The following is a 22,671-nucleotide window of genomic DNA, read 5'->3' as shown; positions in this document are numbered from 1 at the left end:
AGAGTGTGATAAAGACGTAGAGAGCGTGAGAAAGCCGCAGAGAGCGGGTGGAGAAGACGCACGGACTCGGGGTTATATATCGGGAGCTGTGGATAGTGAGACAGACGTAGAGAGCGTGAGAAAGCCGCAGAGAGCGGGTGGAGAAGGCGCAGAGAGCGGGTGGAGAAGACGCACGGACGCGGGGTTATATATCGGGAGCTGTGGATAGTGAGACAGACGTAGAGAGCGTGAGAAAGCCGCAGAGAGCGGGTGGAGAAGACGCACGGACGCGGGGTTATATATCGGGAGCTGTGGATAGTGAGACAGACGTAGAGAGCGTGAGAAAGCCGCAGAGAGCGGGTGGAGAAGGCGCAGAGAGCGGGTGGAGAAGACGCACGGACGCGGGGTTATATATCGGGAGCTGTGGATAGTGAGACAGACGGAAACTCGTGCAGAGCTCCGAGGAGCCGGGTGTCCCCTTCCCTCCCCCCGCATGGCTCTGCCGGGGGTCCCTGGGTGGGGCCCCCACGATGAAGTCCCGGCGCAGGGTGGGGAAGATGCTGGCGCAGTGCGACCCGTCGTCTCGGAAGTACGAGGAGATGATAGTGGAGAAGCGACGGCTCCTCCCCTTGCCGGACCCTCGCCGCCTGTTGGACAAGACCTGTAAGGTCACCTCTCTTTTCCTTCCAGCTCCCCCACCTCCGAAGAGAGCACCTAGCACCACCCTCACGCTGCGCTCCAAGTCCATGACGGCCGAGCTGGAGGAGCTGGGTGAGTCTCCGTGGGACCGTGGGGTGGCAGGGCGGAGGGGTGTTGTGGGGTGTGGAGGTTGGTCCTAGTTTTGTGTCATTGGGCTGCAGGAAGGGGTGTGTAACAGGTTATGGGGTCCTAGGTTCTGCCCCGTGGTACTGGGCTGCAGGAAGGGGTGTGTAACAGGTTATGGGGTCCTAGGTTCTGCCCCGTGGTACTGGGCTGCAGGAAGGGGTGTGTAACAGGTTATGGGGTCCTAGGTTCTGCCCCATGGTACTGGGCTGCAGGAAGGGGTGTGTAACAGGTTATGGGGCCCTAGGTTCTGCCCCGTGGTACTGGGCTGCAGGAAGGGGTGTGTAACAGGTTATGGGGTCCTAGGTTCTGCACCGTGGTACTGGGCTGCAGGAAGGGGTGTGTAACAGGTTATGGGGTCCTAGGTTCTGCCCCGTGGTACTCGGCTGCAGGAAGGGGTGTGTAACAGGTTATGGGATCCTAGGTTCTGCCCCGTGGTACTGGGCTGCAGGAAGGGGTGTGTAACAGGTTATGGGATCCTAGGTTCTGCCCCGTGGTACTGGGCTGCAGGAAGGGGTGTGTAACAGGTTATGGGGTCCTAGGTTCTGCCCCGTGGTACTGGGCTGCAGGAAGGGGTGTGTGACAGGTTATGGGGCCCTAGGTTCTGCCCCGTGGTACTGGGCTGCAGGAAGGGGTGTGTGACAGGTTATGGGGCCCTAGGTTCTGCCCCGTGGTACTGGGCTGCAGGAATGGGTGTGTAACAGGTTATGGGATCCTAGGTTCTGCACCGTGGTACTGGGCTGCAGGAAGGGGTGTAACAGGCTATGGGGTCCTAGGTTCTGCCCCGTGGTAGTGGGCTGCAGGAAGGGGTGTGTAACAGGCTATGGGGTCCTAGGTTCTGCACCGTGGTACTGGGCTGCAGGAAGGGGTGTGTGATAGGGTGTCGGGCCCTAGGTTCTGCCCCGTGGTACTGGGCTGCAGGAAGGGGTGTGTGATAGGTTATGGAGTCCTAGGTTCTGCCCCGTGGTACTGGGCTGCAGGAAGGGGTGTGTGACAGGTTATGGGGTCCTAGGTTCTGCCCCGTGGTACTGGGCTGCAGGAAGGGGTGTGTGATAGGGTGTCAGGCCTGGGATTGGGTGACCGGTTATTGGGTCCTATTGTTTAGGATGCGACTCACACTGCTATTCCTGGGGGACAATCTCTGATTATCATTTGAAACATGCATTTTTCTGCTTTTCCCCCCAAAATAATCCCTTATCCCAATACAAGTCAATAGAAGCTTTATAAATCTCCCATGTTTTATTCCAAATCTTACTGAGGGGACGCTTTCCAATGCTGCCCAACGGGACGCAGGGAGTGCAACAGAAAAAAGAGTTTCACCGATCATATGGGAAAGTGCAAAATAAGGGTGTACAGGTGTGCGAAACATAAATGTGGGTGTAACTAGGTATGTTATAGATGGGTGAGTGGGTAGGTGGGTACCAGGTTAGTGTGTGAGGGTGGGTTACAGGTTAGTGTGTGAGGGCGGGTTACAGGTTAGTGTGTGAGGGTGGGTTACAGGTTAGTGTGTGAGGGCGGGTTACAGGTTAGTGTGTGAGGGCGGGTTACAGCTTAGTGTGTGAGGGCGGGTTACAGGTTAGTGTGTGAGGGTGGGTTACAGGTTAGTGTGTGAGGGCGGGTTACAGGTTAGTGTGTGAGGGCGGGTTACAGGTTAGTGTGTGAGGGCTGGTTACAGGTTAGTGTGTGAGGGCGGGTTACAGGTTAGTGTGTGAGGGTGGGTTACAGGTTAGTGTGTGAGTGCGGGTTACAGGTTAGTGTGTGAGGGCGGGTTACAGGTTAGTGTGTGAGGGCGGGTTACAGGTTAGTGTGTGAGGGCTGGTTACAGGTTAGTGTGTGAGGGCGGGTTACAGGTTAGTGTGTGAGGGTGGGTTACAGGTTAGTGTGTGAGTGCGGGTTACAGGTTAGTGTGTGAGGGCGGGTTACAGGTTAGTGTGTGAGGGCGGGTTACAGGTTAGTGTGTGAGGGCTGGTTACAGGTCAGTGTGTGAGGGCGGGTTACAGGTTAGTGTGTGAGGGTGGGTTACAGGTTAGTGTGTGAGTGCGGGTTACAGGTTAGTGTGTGAGGGCGGGTTACAGGTTAGTGTGTGAGGGCAGGTTACAGGTTAGTGTGTGAGGGCGGGTTACAGGTTAGTGTGTGAGGGTGGGTTACAGGTTAGTGTGTGAGGGTGGGTTACAGGTTAGTGCGTGAGGGTGGGTTACAGGTTAGTGCGTGAGGGTGGGTTACAGGTTAGTGTGTGAGGGCGGGTTACAGGTTAGTGTGTGAGGGCGGGTTACAGGTTAGTGTGTGAGGGCGGGTTACAGGTTAGTGTGTGAGGGTGGGTTACAGGTTAGTGTGTGAGGGTGGGTTACAGGTTAGTGTGTTGGGGCGGGTTACAGGATAGTGTGTGAGGGCGGGTTACAGGTTAGTGTGTGAGGGCGGGTTACAGGTTAGTGTTTGAGGGTGGGTTACAGGTTAGTGTGTGAGGGTGGGTTACAGGTTAGTGTGTGAGGGCGGGTTACAGGTTAGTGTGTGAGGGCAGGTTACAGGTTAGTGTGTGAGGGCGGGTTACAGGTTAGTGTGTGAGGGCGGGTTACAGGTTAGTGTGTGAGGGCGGGTTACAGGTTAGTGTGTGAGGGCGGGTTACAGGTTAGTGTGTGAGGGCGGGTTACAGGTTAGTGTGTGAGGGCGGGTTACAGGTTAGTGTGTGAGGGTGGGTACCAGGTTAGTGTGTGAGGGCGGGTTACAGGTTAGTGTGTGAGGGCGGGTTACAGGATAGTGTGTGAGGGCGGGTTACAGGTTAGTGTGTGAGGGCGGGTTACAGGTTAGTGTGAGGGTGGGTTACATGTTAGTGTGTGAGGGTGGGTTACAGGTTAGTGTGTGAGGGCGGGTTACAGGTTAGTGTGTGAAGGCGGGTTACAGGTTAGTGTGTGAGAGCGGGTTACAGGTTAGTGTGTGAGGGCGGGTTACAGGTTAGTGTGTGAGGGCGGGTTACAGGTTAGTGTGTGAGGGCGGGTTACAGGTTAGTGTGTGAGGGCGGGTTACAGGTTAGTGTGTGAAGGTGGGCGGGTTACAGGTTTGTGTGTGAGGGCGGGTTACAGGTTAGTGTGTGAGGGCGGGTTACAGGTTAGTGTGTGAGGGCGGGTTACAGGTTAGTGTGTGAGAGCGGGTTACAGGTTAGTGTGTGAGGGCGGGTTACAGGTTAGTGTGTGAGGGTGAGTTACAGGTTAGTGTGTGAGGGTGGGTTACAGGTTAGTGTGTGAGGGTGGGTTACAGGTTAGTGTGTGAGGGTGGGTTACAGGTTAGTGTGTGAGGGTGGGTTACAGGTTAGTGTGTGAGGGTGGGTTACAGGTTAGTGTGTGAGGGTGGGTTACAGGTTAGTGTGTGGGGGCGGGTTACAGGTTAGTGTGTGGGGGCGGGTTACAGGATAGTGTGTGAGGGCGGGTTACAGGTTAGTGTGTGAGGGCGGGTTACAGGTTAGTGTGTGAGGGTGGGTTACAGGTTAGTGTGTGGGGGCGGGTTACAGGATAGTGTGTGAGGGCGGGTTACAGGTTAGTGTGTGAGGGTGGGTTACAGGTTAGTGTGTGAGGGTGGGTTACAGGTTAGTGTGTGGGGCGGGTTACAGGTTAGTGTGTGAGGGTGGATTACAGGTTAGTGTGTGAGGGCGGGTTACAGGTTAGTGTGTGAGGGCTACAGGTTAGTGTGTGAAGGTGGGCGGGTTACAGGTTAGTTTGTGAGGGCTACAGGTTAGTGTGTGAAGGTGGGCGGGTTACAGGTTACTGTGTGAGGGTGGGTTACAGGTTAGTGTGTGGGGGCGGGTTACAGGTTAGTGTGTGAGGGCGGGTACCAGGTTAGTGTGTAAAGGTGGGTTACGGGTTAGTGTGTGAGGGTGGGTTACAGGTTAGTGTGTGAGGGTGGGTTACAGGATAGTGTGTGAGGGCGGGTTACAGGTTAGTGTGTGAGGGCGGGTTACAGTTTAGTGTGTGAGGGCGGGTTACAGGTTAGTGTGTGAGGGCGGGTTACAGGTTAATGTGTGAGGGTGGGTTACAGGTTAGTGTGTGAGGGTGGGTTACAGGTTAGTGTGTGGGGCGGGTTACAGGTTAGTGTGTGAGGGCGGGTTACAGGTTAGTGTGTGAGTGCGGGTTACAGGTTAGTGTGTGAGGGCTACAGGTTAGTGTGTGAAGGTGGGCGGGTTACAGGTTTGTGTGTGAGGGCGGGTTACAGGTTAGTGTGTGAAGGTGGGCGGGTTACAGGTTTGTGTGTGAGGGCGGGTTACAGGTTAGTGTGTGAGGGCGGGTTACAGGTTAGTGTGTGAGGGCGGGTTACAGGTTAGTGTGTGAGAGCGGGTTACAGGTTAGTGTGTGAGGGCGGGTTACAGGTTAGTGTGTGAGGGTGAGTTACAGGTTAGTGTGTGAGGGTGGGTTACAGGTTAGTGTGTGAGGGTGGGTTACAGGTTAGTATGTGAGGGTGGGTTACAGGTTAGTGTGTGAGGGTGGGTTACAGGTTAGTGTGTGAGGGTGGGTTACAGGTTAGTGTGTGAGGGTGGGTTACAGGTTAGTGTGTGGGGGCGGGTTACAGGATAGTGTGTGAGGGCGGGTTACAGGTTAGTGTGTGAGGGTGGGTTACAGGTTAGTGTGTGAGGGTGGGTTACAGGTTAGTGTGTGGGGCGGGTTACAGGTTAGTGTGTGAGGGCGGGTTACAGGTTAGTGTGTGAAGGTGGGCGGGTTACAGGTTTGTGTGTGAGGGCGGGTTACAGGTTAGTGTGTGAGGGCGGGTTACAGGTTAGTGTGTGAGAGCGGGTTACAGGTTAGTGTGTGAGGGCGGGTTACAGGTTAGTGTGTGAGGGTGAGTTACAGGTTAGTGTGTGAGGGTGGGTTACAGGTTAGTGTGTGAGGGTGGGTTACAGGTTAGTGTGTGAGGGTGGGTTACAGGTTTGTGTGTGAGGGTGGGTTACAGGTTAGTGTGTGAGGGTGGGTTACAGGTTAGTGTGTGGGGGCGGGTTACAGGTTAGTGTGTGGGGGCGGGTTACAGGATAGTGTGTGAGGGCGGGTTACAGGTTAGTGTGTGAGGGCGGGTTACAGGTTAGTGTGTGAGGGTGGGTTACAGGTTAGTGTGTGGGGGCGGGTTACAGGATAGTGTGTGAGGGCGGGTTACAGGTTAGTGTGTGAGGGTGGGTTACAGGTTAGTGTGTGAGGGTGGGTTACAGGTTAGTGTGTGGGGCGGGTTACAGGTTAGTGTGTGAGGGCGGGTTACAGGTTTGTGTGTGAGGGCGGGTTACAGGTTAGTGTGTGAGGGCTACAGGTTAGTGTGTGAAGGTGGGCGGGTTACAGGTTAGTGTGTGAGGGCTACAGGTTAGTGTGTGAAGGTGGGCAGGTTACAGGTTACTGTGTGAGGGTGGGTTACAGGTTAGTGTGTGGTGGCGGGTTACAGGTTAGTGTGTGAGGGCGGGTACCAGGTTAGTGTGTAAAGGTGGGTTACGGGTTAGTGTGTGAGGGCGGGTTACAGGTTAGTGTGAGGGTGGGTACCAGGTTAGTGTGTGAGGGTGGGTTACAGGTTAGTGTGTGGGGGCGGGTTACAGGTTAGTGTGTGAGGGCAGGTTCAGGTTAGTGTGTGAGGGCGGGTTACAGGTTAGTGTGTGAGAGCGGGTTGGTTACAGGTTAGTGTGTGAGGGCGGGTGGGTTACAGGTTAGTGTGTGAGGGCGGGTGGGTTACAGGTTAGTGTGTGAGGGCGGGTGGGTAACAGGTTAGTGTGTGAGGGCGGGTGGGTTACAGGTTAGTGTGTGAGGGTGTGTTACAGGTTAGTGTGTGAGGGCGGGTGTGTTACAGGTTAGTGTGAGGGTGGGTTACAGGTTAGTGTGTGAGGGCGGGTGGGTTACAGGTTAGTGTGTGAGGGCGGGTGGGTTACAGGTTAGTGTGTGAGGGTTGGTGGGTTACAGGTTAGTGTGTGAGGGCGGGTGTGTTTCAGGTTAGTGTGTGAGGGCGGGTGGGTTACCAGTTAGTGTGTGAGGGTTGGTGGGTTACAGGTTAGTGTGTGAGGGCGGGTGGGTTACAGGTTAGTGTGTGAGGGTTGGTGTGTTACAGGTTAGTGTGTGAGGGCGGGTGTGTTACAGGTTAGTGTGTGAGGGCGGGTGGGTTACAGGTTAGTGTGTGAGGGCGGGTGGGTTACAGGTTAGTGTGTGAGGGCGGGTGGGTTACAGGTTAGTGTGTTAGGGCGGGTGTGTTACAGGTTAGTGTGTGAGGGCGGGCGGGTTACAGGTTAGTGTGTGAGGGCGGGTGTGTTACAGTTTGTGTGTGAGGGCGGGCGGGTTACAGGTTAGTGTGTGAGGGCGGGTGGGTTACAGGTTAGTGTGTGAGGGCGGGTGGGTTACAGGTTAGTGTGTGAGGGCGGGTGGGTTACAGGTTAGTGTGTGAGGGCGGGTGGGTTACAGGTTAGTGTGTGAGGGCGGGTGGGTTACAGGTTAGTGTGTGAGGGCGGGTGGGTTACAGGTTAGTGTGTGAGGGCGGGTGGGTTACAGGTTAGTGTGTGAGGGCGGGTGGGTTACAGGTTAGTGTGTGAGGGCGGGTGGGTTACAGGTTAGTGTGTGAGGGCGGGTGGGTTACAGGTTAGTGTGTGAGGGCGGGTGGGTTACATTTTAGTGTGTGAGGGCGGGTGGGTTACAGGTTAGTGTGTGAGGGCGGGCGGGTTACAGGTTAGTGTGTGAGGGCGGGTGGGTTACAGGTTAGTGTGTGAGGGCGGGTGGGTTACAGGTTAGTGTGTGAGGGCGGGTGGGTTACAGGTTAGTGTGTGAGGGCGGGTGGGTTTCAGGTTAGTGTGTGAGGGCGGGTGGGTTACAGGTTAGTGTGTGAGGGTGGGTGGGTTACAGGTTAGTGTGTGAGGGCGGGTGTGTTACAGGTTAGTGTGTGAGGGCGGGTGTGTTACAGGTTAGTGTGTGAGGGCGGGTGGGTTACAGGTTAGTGTGTGAGGGTGTGTTACAGGTTAGTGTGTGAGGGCGGGTGTGTTACAGGTTAGTGTGTGAGGGCGGGTGGGTTACAGGTTAGTGTGTGAGGGCGGGTGTGTTACAGGTTAGTGTGTGAGGGCGGGTTACAGGTTAGTGTGTGAGGGCGGGTGTGTTACAGGTTAGTGTGTGAGAGCGGGTGGGTTACAGGTTAGTGTGTGAGGGCGGGTGTGTTACAGGTTAGTGTGTGAGGGCGGGTGTGTTACAGGTTAGTGTGTGAGGGTTGGTGGGTTACAGGTTAGTGTGTGAGGGCGGGTGTGTTACAGGTTCGTGTGAGGGTGGGTTACAGGTTAGTGTGTGAGGGCGGGTGTGTTACAGGTTAGTGTGTGAGGGCGGGTGTGTTACAGGTTAGTGTGTGAGGGCGGGTGTGTTACAGGTTAGTGTGTGAGGGCGGGTGGGTTACAGGTTAGTGTGTGAGGGCGGGTGGGTTACAGGTTAGTGTGTGAGGGCGGGTGGGTTACAGGTTAGTGTGTGAGGGTGTGTTACAGGTTAGTGTGTGAGGGCGGGTGTGTTACAGGTTAGTGTGTGAGGGCGGGTGTGTTACAGGTTAGTGTGTGAGGGCGGGTGGGTTACAGGTTAGTGTGTGAGGGCGGGTGGGTTACAGGTTAGTGTGTGAGGGCGGGTGGGTTACATGTTGGAGTGTGAAGGTTGGTTACAGGTTAGTGTGTGAGGGCGGGTGTGTTACAGGTTAGTGTGTGAGGGCGGGTGGGTTACAGGTTAGTGTGTGAGGGTGTGTTACAGGTTAGTGTGTGAGGGCGGGTGTGTTACAGGTTAGTGTGTGAGGGCGGGTGTTTTACAGGTTAGTGTGTGAGGGCGGGTGTGTTACAGGTTAGTGTGTGAGGGTTGGTGGGTTACAGGTTAGTGTGTGAGGGCGGGTGTGTTACAGGTTAGTGTGAGGGTGGGTTACAGGTTAGTGTGTGAGGGCTGTTGTGTTACAGGTTAGTGTGTGAGGGCGGGTGTGTTACAGGTTAGTGTGTGAGGGCGGGTGTGTTACAGGTTAGTGTGTGAGGGCGGGTGGGTTACAGGTTAGTGTGTGAGGGCGGGTGGGTTACAGGTTAGTGTGTTAGGGCGGGTGTGTTACAGGTTAGTGTGTGAGGGCGGGCGGGTTACAGGTTAGTGTGTGAGGGCGGGTGTGTTACAGGTTAGTGTGTGAGGGCGGGCGGGTTACAGGTTAGTGTGTGAGGGCGGGTGGGTTACAGGTTAGTGTGTGAGGGCGGGTGGGTTACAGGTTAGTGTGTGAGGGCGGGTGGGTTACAGGTTAGTGTGTGAGGGCGGGTGGGTTACAGGTTAGTGTGTGAGGGCGGGTGGGTTACAGGTTAGTGTGTGAGGGCGGGTGGGTTACAGGTTAGTATGTGAGGGCGGGTGGGTTACAGGTTAGTGTGTGAGGGCGGGTGGGTTACAGGTTAGTGTGTGAGGGCGGGTGGGTTACAGGTTAGTGTGTGAGGGCGGGTGGGTTACAGGTTAGTGTGTGAGGGCGGGTGGGTTACAGGTTAGTGTGTGAGGGCGGGCGGGTTACAGGTTAGTGTGTGAGGGCGGGCGGGTTACAGGTTAGTGTGTGAGTGCGGGCGGGTTACAGGTTAGTGTGTGAGGGCGGGCGGGTTACAGGTTAGTGTGTGAGGGCGGGGGGGTTACAGGTTAGTGTGTGAGGGCGGGTGGGTTACAGGTTAGTGTGTGAGGGCGGGTGGGTTACAGGTTAGTGTGTGAGGGCGGGTGGGTTACAGGTTAGTGTGTGAGGGTGGGTGGGTTACAGGTTAGTGTGTGAGGGCGGGTGGGTTTCATGTTGGAGTGAGAGGGTTGGTTACAGGTTAGTGTGGGAGGGTTGGTTACAGGTTAGTGTGGGAGGGTTGGTTACAGGTTAGTGTGTGAGGGCGGGTGGGTTACAGGTTAGTGTGTGAGGGCGGGTGGGTTACAGGTTAGTGTGTGAGGGCGGGTGGGTTACAGGTTAGTGTGTGAGGGCAGGTGGGTTACAGGTTAGTGTGTGAGGGCGGGTGGGTTACAGGTTAGTGTGTGAGGGCGGGTGGGTTACAGGTTAGTGTGTGAGGGTTGGTGGGTTACAGGTTAGTGTGTGAGGGCGGGTGGGTTACAGGTTAGTGTGTGAGGGCGGGTGGGTTTCATGTTGGAGTGAGAGGGTTGGTTACAGGTTAGTGTGGGAGGGTTGGTTACAGGTTAGTGTGGGAGGGTGGGTTACAGGTTATGTGTGAGGGCGGGTGGGTTACAGGTTAGTGTGTGAGGGCGAGTGGGTTACAGGTTAGTGTGTGAGGGCGGGTGGGTTACAGGTTAGTGTGTGAGGGCGGGTGGGTTACAGGTTAGTGTGTGAGGGCGGGTGGGTTACAGGTTAGTGTGTGAGGGCGGGTGGGTTACAGGTTAGTGTGTGAGGGCGGGTGGGTTACAGGTTAGTGTGTGAGGGCGGGTGGGTTACAGGTTAGTGTGTGAGGGCGGGTGGGTTACAGGTTAGTGTGTGAGGGCGGGTGGGTTACAGGTTAGTGTGTGAGGGCGGGTGGGTTACAGGTTAGTGTGTGAGGGCGCGCAGGTTACAGGTTAGTGTGTGAGTGCGGGCGGGTTACAGGTTAGTGTGTGAGGGCGGGCGGGTTACAGGTTAGTGTGTGAGGGCGGGTGGGTTACAGGTTAGTGTGTGAGGGCGGGTGGGTTACAGGTTAGTGTGTGAGGGCGGGTGGGTTACAGGTTAGTGTGTGAGGGCGGGTGGGTTACAGGTTAGTGTGTGAGGGCGGGTGGTTTTCATGTTGGAGTGAGAGGGTTGGTTACAGGTTAGTGTGGGAGGGTTGGTTACAGGTTAGTGTGGGAGGGTTGGTTACAGGTTAGTGTGTGAGGGCGGGTGGGTTACAGGTTAGTGTGTGAGGGCGGGTGGGTTACAGGTTAGTGTGTGAGGGCGGGTGGGTTACAGGTTAGTGTGTGAGGGCGGGTGGGTTACAGGTTAGTGTGTGAGGGCGGGTGGGTTACAGGTTAGTGTGTGAGGGCGGGTGGGTTACAGGTTAGTGTGTGAGGGTTGGTGGGTTACAGGTTAGTGTGTGAGGGCGGGTGGGTTACAGGTTAGTGTGTGAGGGCGGGTGGGTTTCATGTTGGAGTGAGAGGGTTGGTTACAGGTTAGTGTGGGAGGGTTGGTTACAGGTTAGTGTGGGAGGGTGGGTTACAGGTTAGTGTGTGAGGGCGGGTGGGTTACAGGTTAGTGTGTGAGGGCGGGTTGGTTACAGGTTAGTGTGTGAGGGCGGGTGGGTTACAGGTTAGTGTGTGAGGGAGGGTTGGTTACAGGTTAGTGTGGGAGGGTGGGTTACAGGTTAGTGTGTGAGGGCGGGTTGGTTACAGGTTAGTGTGTGAGGGCGGGTGGGTTACAGGTTAGTGTGTGAGGGAGGGTTGGTTACAGGTTAGTGTGGGAGGGTGGGTTACAGGTTAGTGTGTGAGGGCGGGTGGGTTACAGGTTAGTGTGTGAGGGCGGGTGTGTTACAGGTTAGTGTGTGAGGGCGGGTGGGTTACAGGTTAGTGTGTGAGGGCGGGTGGGTTACAGGTTAGTGTGTGAGGGCGGGTGGGTTACAGGTTAGTGTGTGAGGGCGGGTTGGTTACAGGTAATCCCAGACGTGAGTTGACCTGTGTCCTTGTCTGTTGAGTGGGATCTTCTCTCTGGTTATTTGCCTTGCTAGCTAGTGGTCTTACTCTGCCACGTTATGCCACGTTATGCCACGGCATAACCCAGGTATTTTGTTTCCGCCTTTCCCAAGGTGTATTGTATTGTATGTCTTTATTTTATTTCTTTGGGTTTGCCGTCAGACCCACCTTTCTGAACGACCTAAGGAGCGCCGCCAGTCTGTTCTGATTGGATCCCCAGTGTTTTGCTTAATATGACGATATCGTCAAGATACGCAACTGCAAAATCTGTATGGGGACGCAATATCCTGTCCATCAACCCCTGGAAAGTCGCCTGTGCCCCGTGTAACCCAGGCGGCCAATTTACAAATTTAAATGGACCTGTAGGACTGGCGGAAGTGGCTTTGGCCGGACTCTTTTTCCAATACCCCTTTGTCAAATCCAAAGTGGTTATGTACTGTCCCGGCCAGCGTTATTCTAAAGCTCGCCGGGATAAAAGCGGGGCTTTTTCTCCGATTTCTAATGGCGCTTATCATTGAAAGCGCCCGAGGCGCGGGAAACCGGCCGAAAAGAGCCGCGCACCGTCCGCGGGTTTAAAGATTCCCGCGGTGGCACCCGGCTTAGAATAATGGTGGCCGCCGCTGTAGTTGGCCTCGAGGAGATAAGCAGCTCTGAGCATTGGGAATGAATCAAACTGTGAGACCACATTGACTTCCGTTAGGTCTACACAGATCCGTACTTTCCCATATGCCTCGGGTTCTAGAGCCAGAGGACTGCCCCAGTCACTAAGGGACTCTTCTATAACCCACTAGTCTAACATTTCCTGGACCTTTTTCCGGACTACGTCCTTTTTGCTCTCCGGTAGTCTGTTTGGGTGACACTGTACGGTCACACTGAGCTAAGTTATGATTTTTTGGAAATCAGATGATTTTTTTCCTGGCCTTTCTGAAAAAGCATCCTTAAACTGGACAACAAGCTCTACTTGCTCCTGTCGTCGTTCGGGGATTAGGGGGAACTTCCCGCAGAAAGGGGAGACGCCTGTACAGGATTAGGGGGAACTTCCCGCAGAAAGGGGAGAAGCCTGTGCAGGATTAGGGGGAACTTCCCGCAGAAAGGGGAGAAGCCTGTACAGGATTAGGGGGAATTTCCCGCAGAAAGGGGAGACGCCTGTACAGGATTAGGGGGAACTTCCCGCAGAAAGGGGAGAAGCCTGTACAGGGTTAGGGGGAACTTCCCGCAGAAAGGGGAGACGCCTGTACAGGATTAGGGGGAACTTCCCGCAGAAAGGGGAGACGCCTGTACAGGATTAGGGGGATCTTCCCGCAGAAAGGGGAGAAGCCTGTGCAGGATTAGGGGGAACTTCCCGCAGAAAGGGGAGAAGCCTGTACAGGATTAGGGGGAACTTCCCGCAGAAAGGGGAGACGCCTGTACAGGATTAGGGGGAACTTCCCGCAGAAAGGGGAGACGCCTGTACAGGATTAGGGGGAACTTCCCGCAGAAAGGGGAGAAGCCTGTACAGGATTAGGGGGAACTTCCCGCAGAAAGGGGAGAAGCCTGTACAGGATTAGGGGGAACTTCCCGCAGAAAGGGCAGACGCCTGTACAGGATTAGGGGGAACTTCCCGCAGAAAGGGGAGAAGCCTGTACAGGGTTAGGGGGAACTTCCCGCAGAAAGGGGAGAAGCCTGTACAGGATTAGGGGGAACTTCCTGCAGAAAGGGGAGAAGCCTGTACAGGATTAGGGGGAACTTCCCGCAGAAAGGGGAGAAGCCTGTACAGGATTAGGGGGAATTTCCCGCAGAAAGGGGAGAAGCCTGTACAGGATTAGGGGGAACTTCCCGCAGAAAGGGGAGAAGCCTGTACAGGGTTAGGGGGAACTTCCCGCAGAAAGGGGAGACGCCTGTACAGGATTAGGGGGAACTTCCCGCAGAAAGGGGAGAAGCCTGTACAGGGTTAGGGGGAACTTCTCGCAGAAAGGGGAGAAGCCTGTACAGGATTAGGGGGAACTTCCCGCAGAAAGGGGAGATGCCTGTACAGGATTAGGGGGAACTTCCCGCAGAAAGGGGAGTCGCCTGTACAGGATTAGGGGGAACTTCCCGCAGAAAGGGGAGAAGCCTGTACAGGGTTAGGGGGAACTTCCCGCAGAAAGGGGAGACGCCTGTACAGGGTTAGGGGGAACTTCCCGCAGAAAGGGGAGACGCCTGTACAGGATTAGGGGGAACTTCCCGCAGAAAGGGGAGAAGCCTGTACAGGGTTAGGGGGAACTTCCCGCAGAAAGGGGAGAAGCCTGTACAGGATTAGGGGGAACTTCCCGCAGAAAGGGGAGACGCCTGTACAGGATTAGGGGGAACTTCCCGCAGAAAGGGGAGACGCCTGTACAGGATTAGGGGGAACTTCCCGCAGAAAGGGGAGACGCCTGTGCAGGATTAGGGGGAACTTCCCGCAGAAAGGGGAGAAGCCTGTACAGGATTAGGGGGAATTTCCCGCAGAAAGGGGAGACGCCTGTACAGGATTAGGGGGAACTTCCCGCAGAAAGGGGAGAAGCCTGTACAGGGTTAGGGGGAACTTCCCGCAGAAAGGGGAGACGCCTGTACAGGATTAGGGGGAACTTCCCGCAGAAAGGGGAGACGCCTGTACAGGATTAGGGGGATCTTCCCGCAGAAAGGGGAGAAGCCTGTGCAGGATTAGGGGGAACTTCCCGCAGAAAGGGGAGAAGCCTGTACAGGATTAGGGGGAACTTCCCGCAGAAAGGGGAGACGCCTGTACAGGATTAGGGGGAACTTCCCGCAGAAAGGGGAGACGCCTGTACAGGATTAGGGGGAACTTCCCGCAGAAAGGGGAGAAGCCTGTACAGGATTAGGGGGAACTTCCCGCAGAAAGGGGAGAAGCCTGTACAGGATTAGGGGGAACTTCCCGCAGAAAGGGCAGACGCCTGTACAGGATTAGGGGGAACTTCCCGCAGAAAGGGGAGAAGCCTGTACAGGGTTAGGGGGAACTTCCCGCAGAAAGGGGAGAAGCCTGTACAGGATTAGGGGGAACTTCCTGCAGAAAGGGGAGAAGCCTGTACAGGATTAGGGGGAACTTCCCGCAGAAAGGGGAGAAGCCTGTACAGGATTAGGGGGAATTTCCCGCAGAAAGGGGAGACGCCTGTACAGGATTAGGGGGAACTTCCCGCAGAAAGGGGAGAAGCCTGTACAGGGTCAGGGGGAACTTCCCGCAGAAAGGGGAGACGCCTGTACAGGATTAGGGGGAACTTCCCGCAGAAAGGGGAGAAGCCTGTACAGGGTTAGGGGGAACTTCTCGCAGAAAGGGGAGAAGCCTGTACAGAATTAGGGGGAACTTCCCGCAGAAAGGGGAGATGCCTGTACAGGATTAGGGGGAACTTCCCGCAGAAAGGGGAGTCGCCTGTACAGGATTAGGGGGAACTTCCCGCAGAAAGGGGAGAAGCCTGTACAGGGTTAGGGGGAACTTCCCGCAGAAAGGGGAGACGCCTGTACAGGGTTAGGGGGAACTTCCCGCAGAAAGGGGAGACGCCTGTACAGGATTAGGGGGAACTTCCCGCAGAAAGGGGAGAAGCCTGTACAGGGTTAGGGGGAACTTCCCGCAGAAAGGGGAGAAGCCTGTACAGGATTAGGGGGAACTTCCCGCAGAAAGGGGAGACGCCTGTACAGGATTAGGGGGAACTTCCCGCAGAAAGGGGAGACGCCTGTACAGGATTAGGGGGAACTTCCCGCAGAAAGGGGAGACGCCTGTACAGGATTAGGGGGAACTTCCCGCAGAAAGGGGAGACGCCTGTACAGGATTAGGGGGAACTTCCCGCAGAAAGGGGAGAATTTCGGCCTAATCTCTTTTTTCTGAGTTAACAACATTTTGAGTCCTGGACTTCAAGGTTTGCGGATGGTACATCGAAGTTCTTACCGGGTTGGACATGAGGTTGGTTCTTTGGTCCGTAAAGATCACTTTGAGCAGCCCTACCCCAGAGAATAACTCTACTAACTTATTGGCCACATTCTTGGCCGTGGCGATTCTCAAGGGAAGAGACTCTGGAAATCCACCACCAGGATAAATATATGTCCCTTCGCTGAGGGCTGACTTACGAAATCCATTCCCACCCTCTCAAATGGGATGCCTACCAAAGGTAAGGGAATTAATGGGGCCCATTTCTGACTCTTCTGTAATATCCGCGCATACCCCCAGCCAAGAGAATCGGTAGGTGGTTTTGTCCTGACCCAAGTGTCTTCCCCATGATACAGTATTTGGGGATCCGAGTTTGTCTTGTGATCTCCTGTTTGTGTGTCCTTGGTCACCCGGAACAGGATATCACCCTTTAACATAAAATTAGAAGAAACCTTTAGCCTGACCTGGTGAATTATTGTGTGATTACATACTACCACCTTTTCATACTGTTTAGCCTGACCTGGGTCCTCCTGCTGCCTTGACCTGAAATCAGGGAGTGTGAGTTCCGGCAGACTTATTACTGTAGGTCTCTCTTTTCCCTCCCTCTGTCCTTCCCCCAACAATGCAGGTAATTTTAGATCATGTTTACGTCAGGTCCCGAACCAGTCCCATTTCTTCTTTTTTGTTTCGAGACTTCAGACTCATTGCTTTTGGAGGTAGAGGTTCAGGGAAAATGGGAAGATGACCCCAGGGGTTCTGTTTTTCTGAGAACCTGACTCAGGAGAAATGGCAGATAATAGGGGATGGTAAGAGAGACAGTCCTGGCCCTGTATAATGGGTGTGGGCAACCATGGAGCTATCCCCACCAAGATAGAAGCCTCCTGGTCCTATACCTTCAAGGATACCTGAGCCAATGGATAACTTTGGGTATCCCCGTAGATGTGCTCACTAAAATACGTTGCTTCGTAGGAGACCGCGGGGTCCACCAGACCTTTGAGCACCAGCGGCTTGGTGGAGATGGAATTGAGAAGCGATTGAACGGTCCTTCCAGCAATCAGGACCTGGAGGAGAAATGGACGGATCCCTCTCTCAGGCAAGCTGTGGCCGTTGCCTGGGTGAAGGAGCAATCCATCCCGGGATAGTAGGCTGAACAGCTAGTCTTCTCCTGTTGGTAGATATCTGGTGATACTTTTGGGAGGGGCGTAGGCTGCTGGAACCAGGGACTGGGTGGACCTTGGGGAAAGTATCCCGTCCAGTCTCCATGTCTCCCATTTTGGTTTTCCCTCATTGGAGCCTTCCAGCGCGGGGCCTGCCATTCCCGTACAGACTTGGTCGTGGTTCTCAGACCTCCTTCATCATGGGTCAGTGTCGCCAGGAGATTTGGAACAGGTGTGCCTCGGATTTGACGCCTAGGAAGTTCTCAACTAGTCGCACTGCCACAGGAAGTGTGGCACTTTACCCAGTCACGGGCAGGAGCAGTCAAAAATTGGATGAACTGTTCCAAAATAACCTGTTGAACAATCTCCTCTTTACTATGCTGCTGCGATTGGAGCCAGTGGGTAAACAAATCTCTGATAAGTCTCCATGGTTGGGGCTAACCGGTCCAGAATGCTGTCCTTGACTTGTTTATAGGGCAATGCAGGGTCGGAAGGAATGCCTCTGGATCATCTGTTCATTTTAAGCAGCAGTACTGGCGGGTTGAATGGAAGCTCTGGTCTGGCCAACGCTGAGGCTTGGGTCAGCAGTTGAAGGAGCCTCTCTGTTTGCTGGGCTTTAGCAGCTGCAGATCAAGGCCCGGGCCCATGAGGAAGGGTGGTTCCAGCATCAGCTCTTGGTACTGCTGGGACCAGGAGTGCTCGGCTTATGTGGGCGTTCGCTGGTTCGCAGTGGCACAGGGACATACCCCGAAATGGACAGAAGTGACAGCTGGACACAGTGGAGTGGCGAGATAGCCTATACAGGCGCATTCTGGCAGAGGGGTATGGTTTGCGGAGTGGCGGTCAAGCGGACTTGCAAAGCCGCCGGGGCATCTGAGTGCAGAAGGGAGGAAGCACGGAGGCCTTGCGTGTCGCTGCCCGTGATGCGGGTCACCCCGGAGAGCCGAGCTGCTCAGGAAGCTCGGGGTGTGCAGACAGGGCAGAGGGTCGAGGGTCTCGCATGTCGCTGCCCGAGATGCGGGTCACACCGGAGAGCGGAGCTGCTCAGGAAGCTCGGGGTGTGCAGACAGGGCAGAGGGTCGAGGGTCTCGCATGTCGCTGCCCGAGATGCGGGTCACACCGGAGAGCGGAGCTGCTCAGGAAGCCTGGAGGGAGTGGGCAGATGGGACAGAGGATCTCACATGTCGCGCGTCATGCCGGAGCAGGGAGCGGAGAATGGAGCTGCTTATGCAGATCAGAGGGTGCGGGGGTCAGTGGCAGAAAAGTGCAGACGGGCACAAGGTGGAGAAGGGCAGCAGCACGAAGCAGAACGGCTGGGGGTAAGTAGAGGACTTTGACCTCTGTGTCTCCCCCAGCTCCCCAAATGTCACATTGGGCTTGAGAGCGGTCTGGCGATACGGAGCTAGTTTAAGTGGGATTAAAGAGCCCTGTCAGGGTGGCAGGTGGAAGTATAGGTGCGGGTAACTTTGCCAGACAAGGCTCCATGGTCGGTAAAGCCCGCTGGTGACTGGAGCCCGTTCTCGCCAAACATCGAGGCTAAGTGACGCCCGGCATGGGAGGGGGGGGGGGGGGGAAGGGGGGGGGGAGGTTTTATGGGCCATTGGCTCTAGTGCCTTTGGCCTTTACCCAATGAGCAAGCTGTCTGGCACTTATCAGGTTAATTGATGTTTTAATAAAAAGGCTTTGTACCGAGAGAGAGAGAGAGAGAGAGAGAGAGAGTCCTCGTCCTCGTAGTCTCCGAGGTCATGAGACTGCATATTGGCTGTCTAATTAATTAAGTGTCAAATATGAAGTGTCAGTGGAGTTAAATTGGAGGTGAAGAATACAAGAGGATCTGGACTCTGCTCTTCATCACCGACCTGCAACTGTGAGAACCTAACCCTAACCCGGCTCTCTAACCCTAACTCTAAACCTAACCCGGCTCTCTAACCCTAACCCGGCTCTCTAACCCTAACCCGGTTCTCTAACCCGGCTCTCTAACCCTAACCCGGCTCTCTAACCCTAACCCTAACATGGCTCTCTAACCCTAACCTGGCTCTCTAACCCTAACCCGGCTCCCTAACCCTAACCCGGCTCCCTAACCCAACTCAATAACCCTAACCCGGCTCTCTAACCCTAACCCGGCTCTCTAAACCTAACCCGGCTCCATAACCCAGCTCTCTAACCCTAACCCGGCTCTCTAACCCTAACCCGGCTCTCTAACCCTAACCCTAACCTGGCTCCCTAACCCAGCTCTCTAACCCTAACCCGGCTCTCTAACCCTAACCCTAACTCTAAACCTAACCCGGCTCCCTAACCCAGCTCTCTAACCCTAACCTGGCTCTCTAACCCGGCTCTCTAACCCTAACCCGGCTCTCTAACCCTAACCTGGCTCTCTAACCCTAACCTGGCGCTCTAACCCTAACCCGGCTCTCTAACCCTAACCTGGCTCTCTAACCCTAACCTGGCTCTCTAACCCTAACCCGGCTCTCTAGCCCTAACTCTAACCCTAACCTGGCTCCCTAACCCTAACCCGGCTCTCTAACCCTAACCCTAACCTGGCTCCCTAACCCGGCTCTCTAACCCTAACCCAGCTCTCTAACCCTAACCTGACTCTCTAACCCTAACCTGGCTCTCTAACCCTAACCCGGCTCTCCAACCCTAACCTGGCTCCCTAACCCTAACCTGGCTCCCTAACCCTAACCTGGCTCTCTAACCCTAACCCGGCTCTCTAACCCTAACCCGGCTCTCTAACCCTAACCCTAACCTGGCTCTCTAACGCTCTGAGAATTACAACTAACCATTCACTTTCTGAGCTGCTGCTTTACTTTCAGTGCCACACTGCCCTCCCAGACCTGACTTTATACACCTCTCTCTCTCACCTCTTCCAGTACCTGGGACGTCTCCCCTCCTACCTCTCTCCCTGCATCTCATTATACCCTCCCAGGCCTGATTTATACAACTCTCTCACTTCCTACTCCTCATCTCCTCCAATACCTGGGACCTCTCCCCTCCTACCTCTCTCCCTGCATCTCATTATACCCTCCCAGGCCTGATTTATACACCTCTCTCTCACCTCCTACTCCTCATCTCCTCCAATACCTGGGACCTCTCCCCTCCTACCTCTCCCTGCCTCTCATTATACACTCCCAGGCCTGATTTATACACCTCTCTCTCACCTCCTACTCCTCATCTCCTCCAATACCTGGGACCTCTCCCCTCCTACCTCTCTCCCTGCATCTCATTATACCCTCCCAAGCCTGATTTATACACCCGCTCTCTCACCTCCTACCCCTCATATCCCCCAATACCTGGGACCTCTCTCCCTGCATCTCATTATACCCTCCCAGGCCTGATTTATACACCTCTCTCTCACCTCCTACTCCTCATCTCCTCCAATACCTGGGACCCCTCTCCTCCTACCTCTCTCCCTGCATCTCATTATACCCTCCCAGGCCTGATTTATACACCCCTCTCTCACCTCCTACTCCTCATCTCCCTCAATACCTGGGACCTCTCCCTCCTACCTCTCTCCCTGCATCTCATTATACCCTCCCAGGCCTGACTTTATACACCTGCTCTCTCACCTCTTCCAGTATCTGGGACCTCTCCCCTCCTACCTCTCTCCCTGCATCTCATTATACCCTCCCAGGCCTGATTTATACACCTCTCTCTCACCTCCTACTCCTCATCTCCTCCAATACCTGGGCCCCCTCTCCTCCTACCTCTCTCCCTGCATCTCATTATATCCTCCCAGGCCTGATTTATACACCTCTCTCTCACCTACTCCTCATCTCCCCCAATACCCGGGACCTCTCCCCTCCTACCTCTCTCCCTGCATCTCATTATACCTCGCAGGCCTGATTTATACACCTCTCTCTCACCTACTCCTCATCTCCTCCAATACCTGGGACCTCTCCCCTCCTACCTGTCTCCCTGCATCTCATTATACCCTCCCAAGCCTGATTTATACACCTCTCTCACCTCCTACTCCTCATCTCCTCCATTATCTGGGACCTCTCCCCTCCTACCTCTCTCCCTGCATCTCATTATACCTCCCAGGCCTGATTTATACACACCTCTAACCTACTCCTCTTCACCAATACCTGGGACCTCTCTCCCTGCATCTCATTATGCCCTCCCAGGCCTGATGTATACACCTACTCTCTTACCTCCTACTCCTCATCTCCTCCAATACACTCTGTTATTCAAAATGGCAGCTCTAGCAGTGTGAGCTAACCACACCCTCTCTCACTCGGTTATTCAGAATGGCAGCTCTAGCATTGTGAGCTAACCACACCCTCTCTCACTCGGTTATTCAGAATGGCAGCTCTAGCAGTGTGAGCTAACCACACCCTCTCTCACTCAGTTATTCAGAATGGCAGCTCTAGCAGTGTGAGCTAACCACACTCTCTCTCATTCCATTATTCAGAACGGCAGCTCTAACAGTGTGAGCTAACCACACCCTCTCTAACCCTGTTATTCAGAACGGCAGCCCTAGTAGTGTGAGCTAACCACATCCTCTCTCACTCGGTTATTCAGAACGGCAGCTCTAGCATTGTGAGCTAACCACACCCTCTCTCACTCGGTTATTCAGAATGGCAGCTCTAGCAGTGTGAGCTAACCACACCCTCTCTCACTCAGTTATTCAGAATGGCAGCTCTAGCAGTGTGAGCTAACCACACTCTCTCTCATTCCATTATTCAGAACGGCAGCTCTAAAAGTGTGAGCTAACCACACCCTCTCTAACCCTGTTATTCAGAACGGCAGCCCTAGTAGTGTGAGCTAACCACATCCTCTCTCACTCGGTTATTCAGAACGGCAGCTCTAGCAGTGTGAGCTAACCACACTCTCACTCGGTTATTCAGAACGACAGCTCTAGCAGTGTGAGCTAACCACACTCTCTTTCACTCTGTTATTCAGAACGGCAGCCCTAGTAGTGTGAGCTAACCACACCCTCTCTCACTCGGTTATTCAGAACGGCAGCCCTAGCAGTGTGAGCTAACCAAACCCTCTCTCACTCGGTTATTCAGAATGGCAGCTCTAGCAGTGTGAGCTAACCACACCCTCTCTCACTTGGTTATTCAGAACGGCAGCTCTAGCAGTGTGAGCTAACCACACCCTCTCTCAATCGGTTATTCAGAACGGCAGCCCTAGTAGTGTGAGCTAACCACACCCTCTCTCACTTGGTTATTCAGAACGGCAGCTCTAGCAGTGTGAGCTAACCCCACCCTCTCTCACTTGGTTATTCAGAACGGCAGCTCTAGCAGTGTGAGCTAACCACACCCTCTCTCACTCGGTTATTCAGAATGGCAGCTCTAGCAGTGTGAGCTAACCACACCCTCTCTCACTCAGTTATTCAGAATGGCAGCTCTAGCAGTGTGAGCTAACCACACTCTCTCTCATTCCATTATTCAGAATGGCAGCTCTAACAGTGTGAGCTAACCACACCCTCTCTAACCCTGTTATTCAGAACGGCAGCCCTAGTAGTGTGAGCTAACCACATCCTCTCTCGGTTATTCAGAACGGCAGCTCTAGCAGTGTGAGCTAACCACACTCTCACTCGGTTATTCAGAACGACAGCTCTAGCAGTGTGAGCTAACCACACTCTCTTTCACTCTGTTATTCAGAACGGCAGCCCTAGTAGTGTGAGCTAACCACACCCTCTCTCACTCGGTTATTCAGAACGGCAGCCCTAGCAGTGTGAGCTAACCACACCCTCTCTCAATCGGTTATTTAGAATCGCAGCCCTAGTAGTGTGAGCTAACCACACCCTCTCTCACTTGGTTATTCAGAACGGCAGCTCTAGCAGTGTGAGCTAACCACACCCTCTCTCAATCGGTTATTCAGAACGGCAGCCCTAGTAGTGTGAGCTAACCACACCCTCTCTCACTTGGTTATTCAGAACGGCAGCTCTAGCAGTGTGAGCTAACCCCACCCTCTCTCACTTGGTTATTCAGAACGGCAGCTCTAGCAGTGTGAGCTAACCCCACCCTCTCTCACTTGGTTATTCAGAACGGCAGCTCTAGCAGTGTGAGCTAACCACACCCTCTCTCACTTGGTTATTCAGAACGCCAGCTCTAGCATTGTGAGCTAACCACACCCTCTCTCACTCGGTTATTCAGAACGGCAGCTCTAGCAGTGTGAGCTAACCACACTCTCACTTTATTCTTAAAATCCCAACTGAATAATATCAAATGGTGAATTTGGATGAATCTGCTTGGGTTTATTATAGTACCCAATCCACAAATGGAATTCAGACAGGTTTTCC

General features: G+C 54.5%; 1 protein-coding gene across 1 annotated transcript in view; it reads left to right on the top strand.

Moving 5' to 3' along the window:
- SHANK3 (SH3 and multiple ankyrin repeat domains 3) overlaps positions 1-22,671 on the top strand; it is a 246,252-nt gene that overhangs the window by 94,683 nt on the left and 128,898 nt on the right. The window contains exon 4 of the mRNA XM_075599237.1: positions 670-750. Within this exon, the coding sequence (XP_075455352.1) occupies positions 670-750 (81 nt within the window). The remainder of the gene's footprint in view (positions 1-669; positions 751-22,671) is intronic.

This window comes from Ascaphus truei, chromosome 5, assembly GCF_040206685.1.
Source record: "Ascaphus truei isolate aAscTru1 chromosome 5, aAscTru1.hap1, whole genome shotgun sequence".
NCBI lineage: Eukaryota > Metazoa > Chordata > Amphibia > Anura > Ascaphidae > Ascaphus > Ascaphus truei.
Note: the sequence above shows the minus strand (reverse complement) of the source record. Positions and strands in the feature narration are given on the sequence as shown.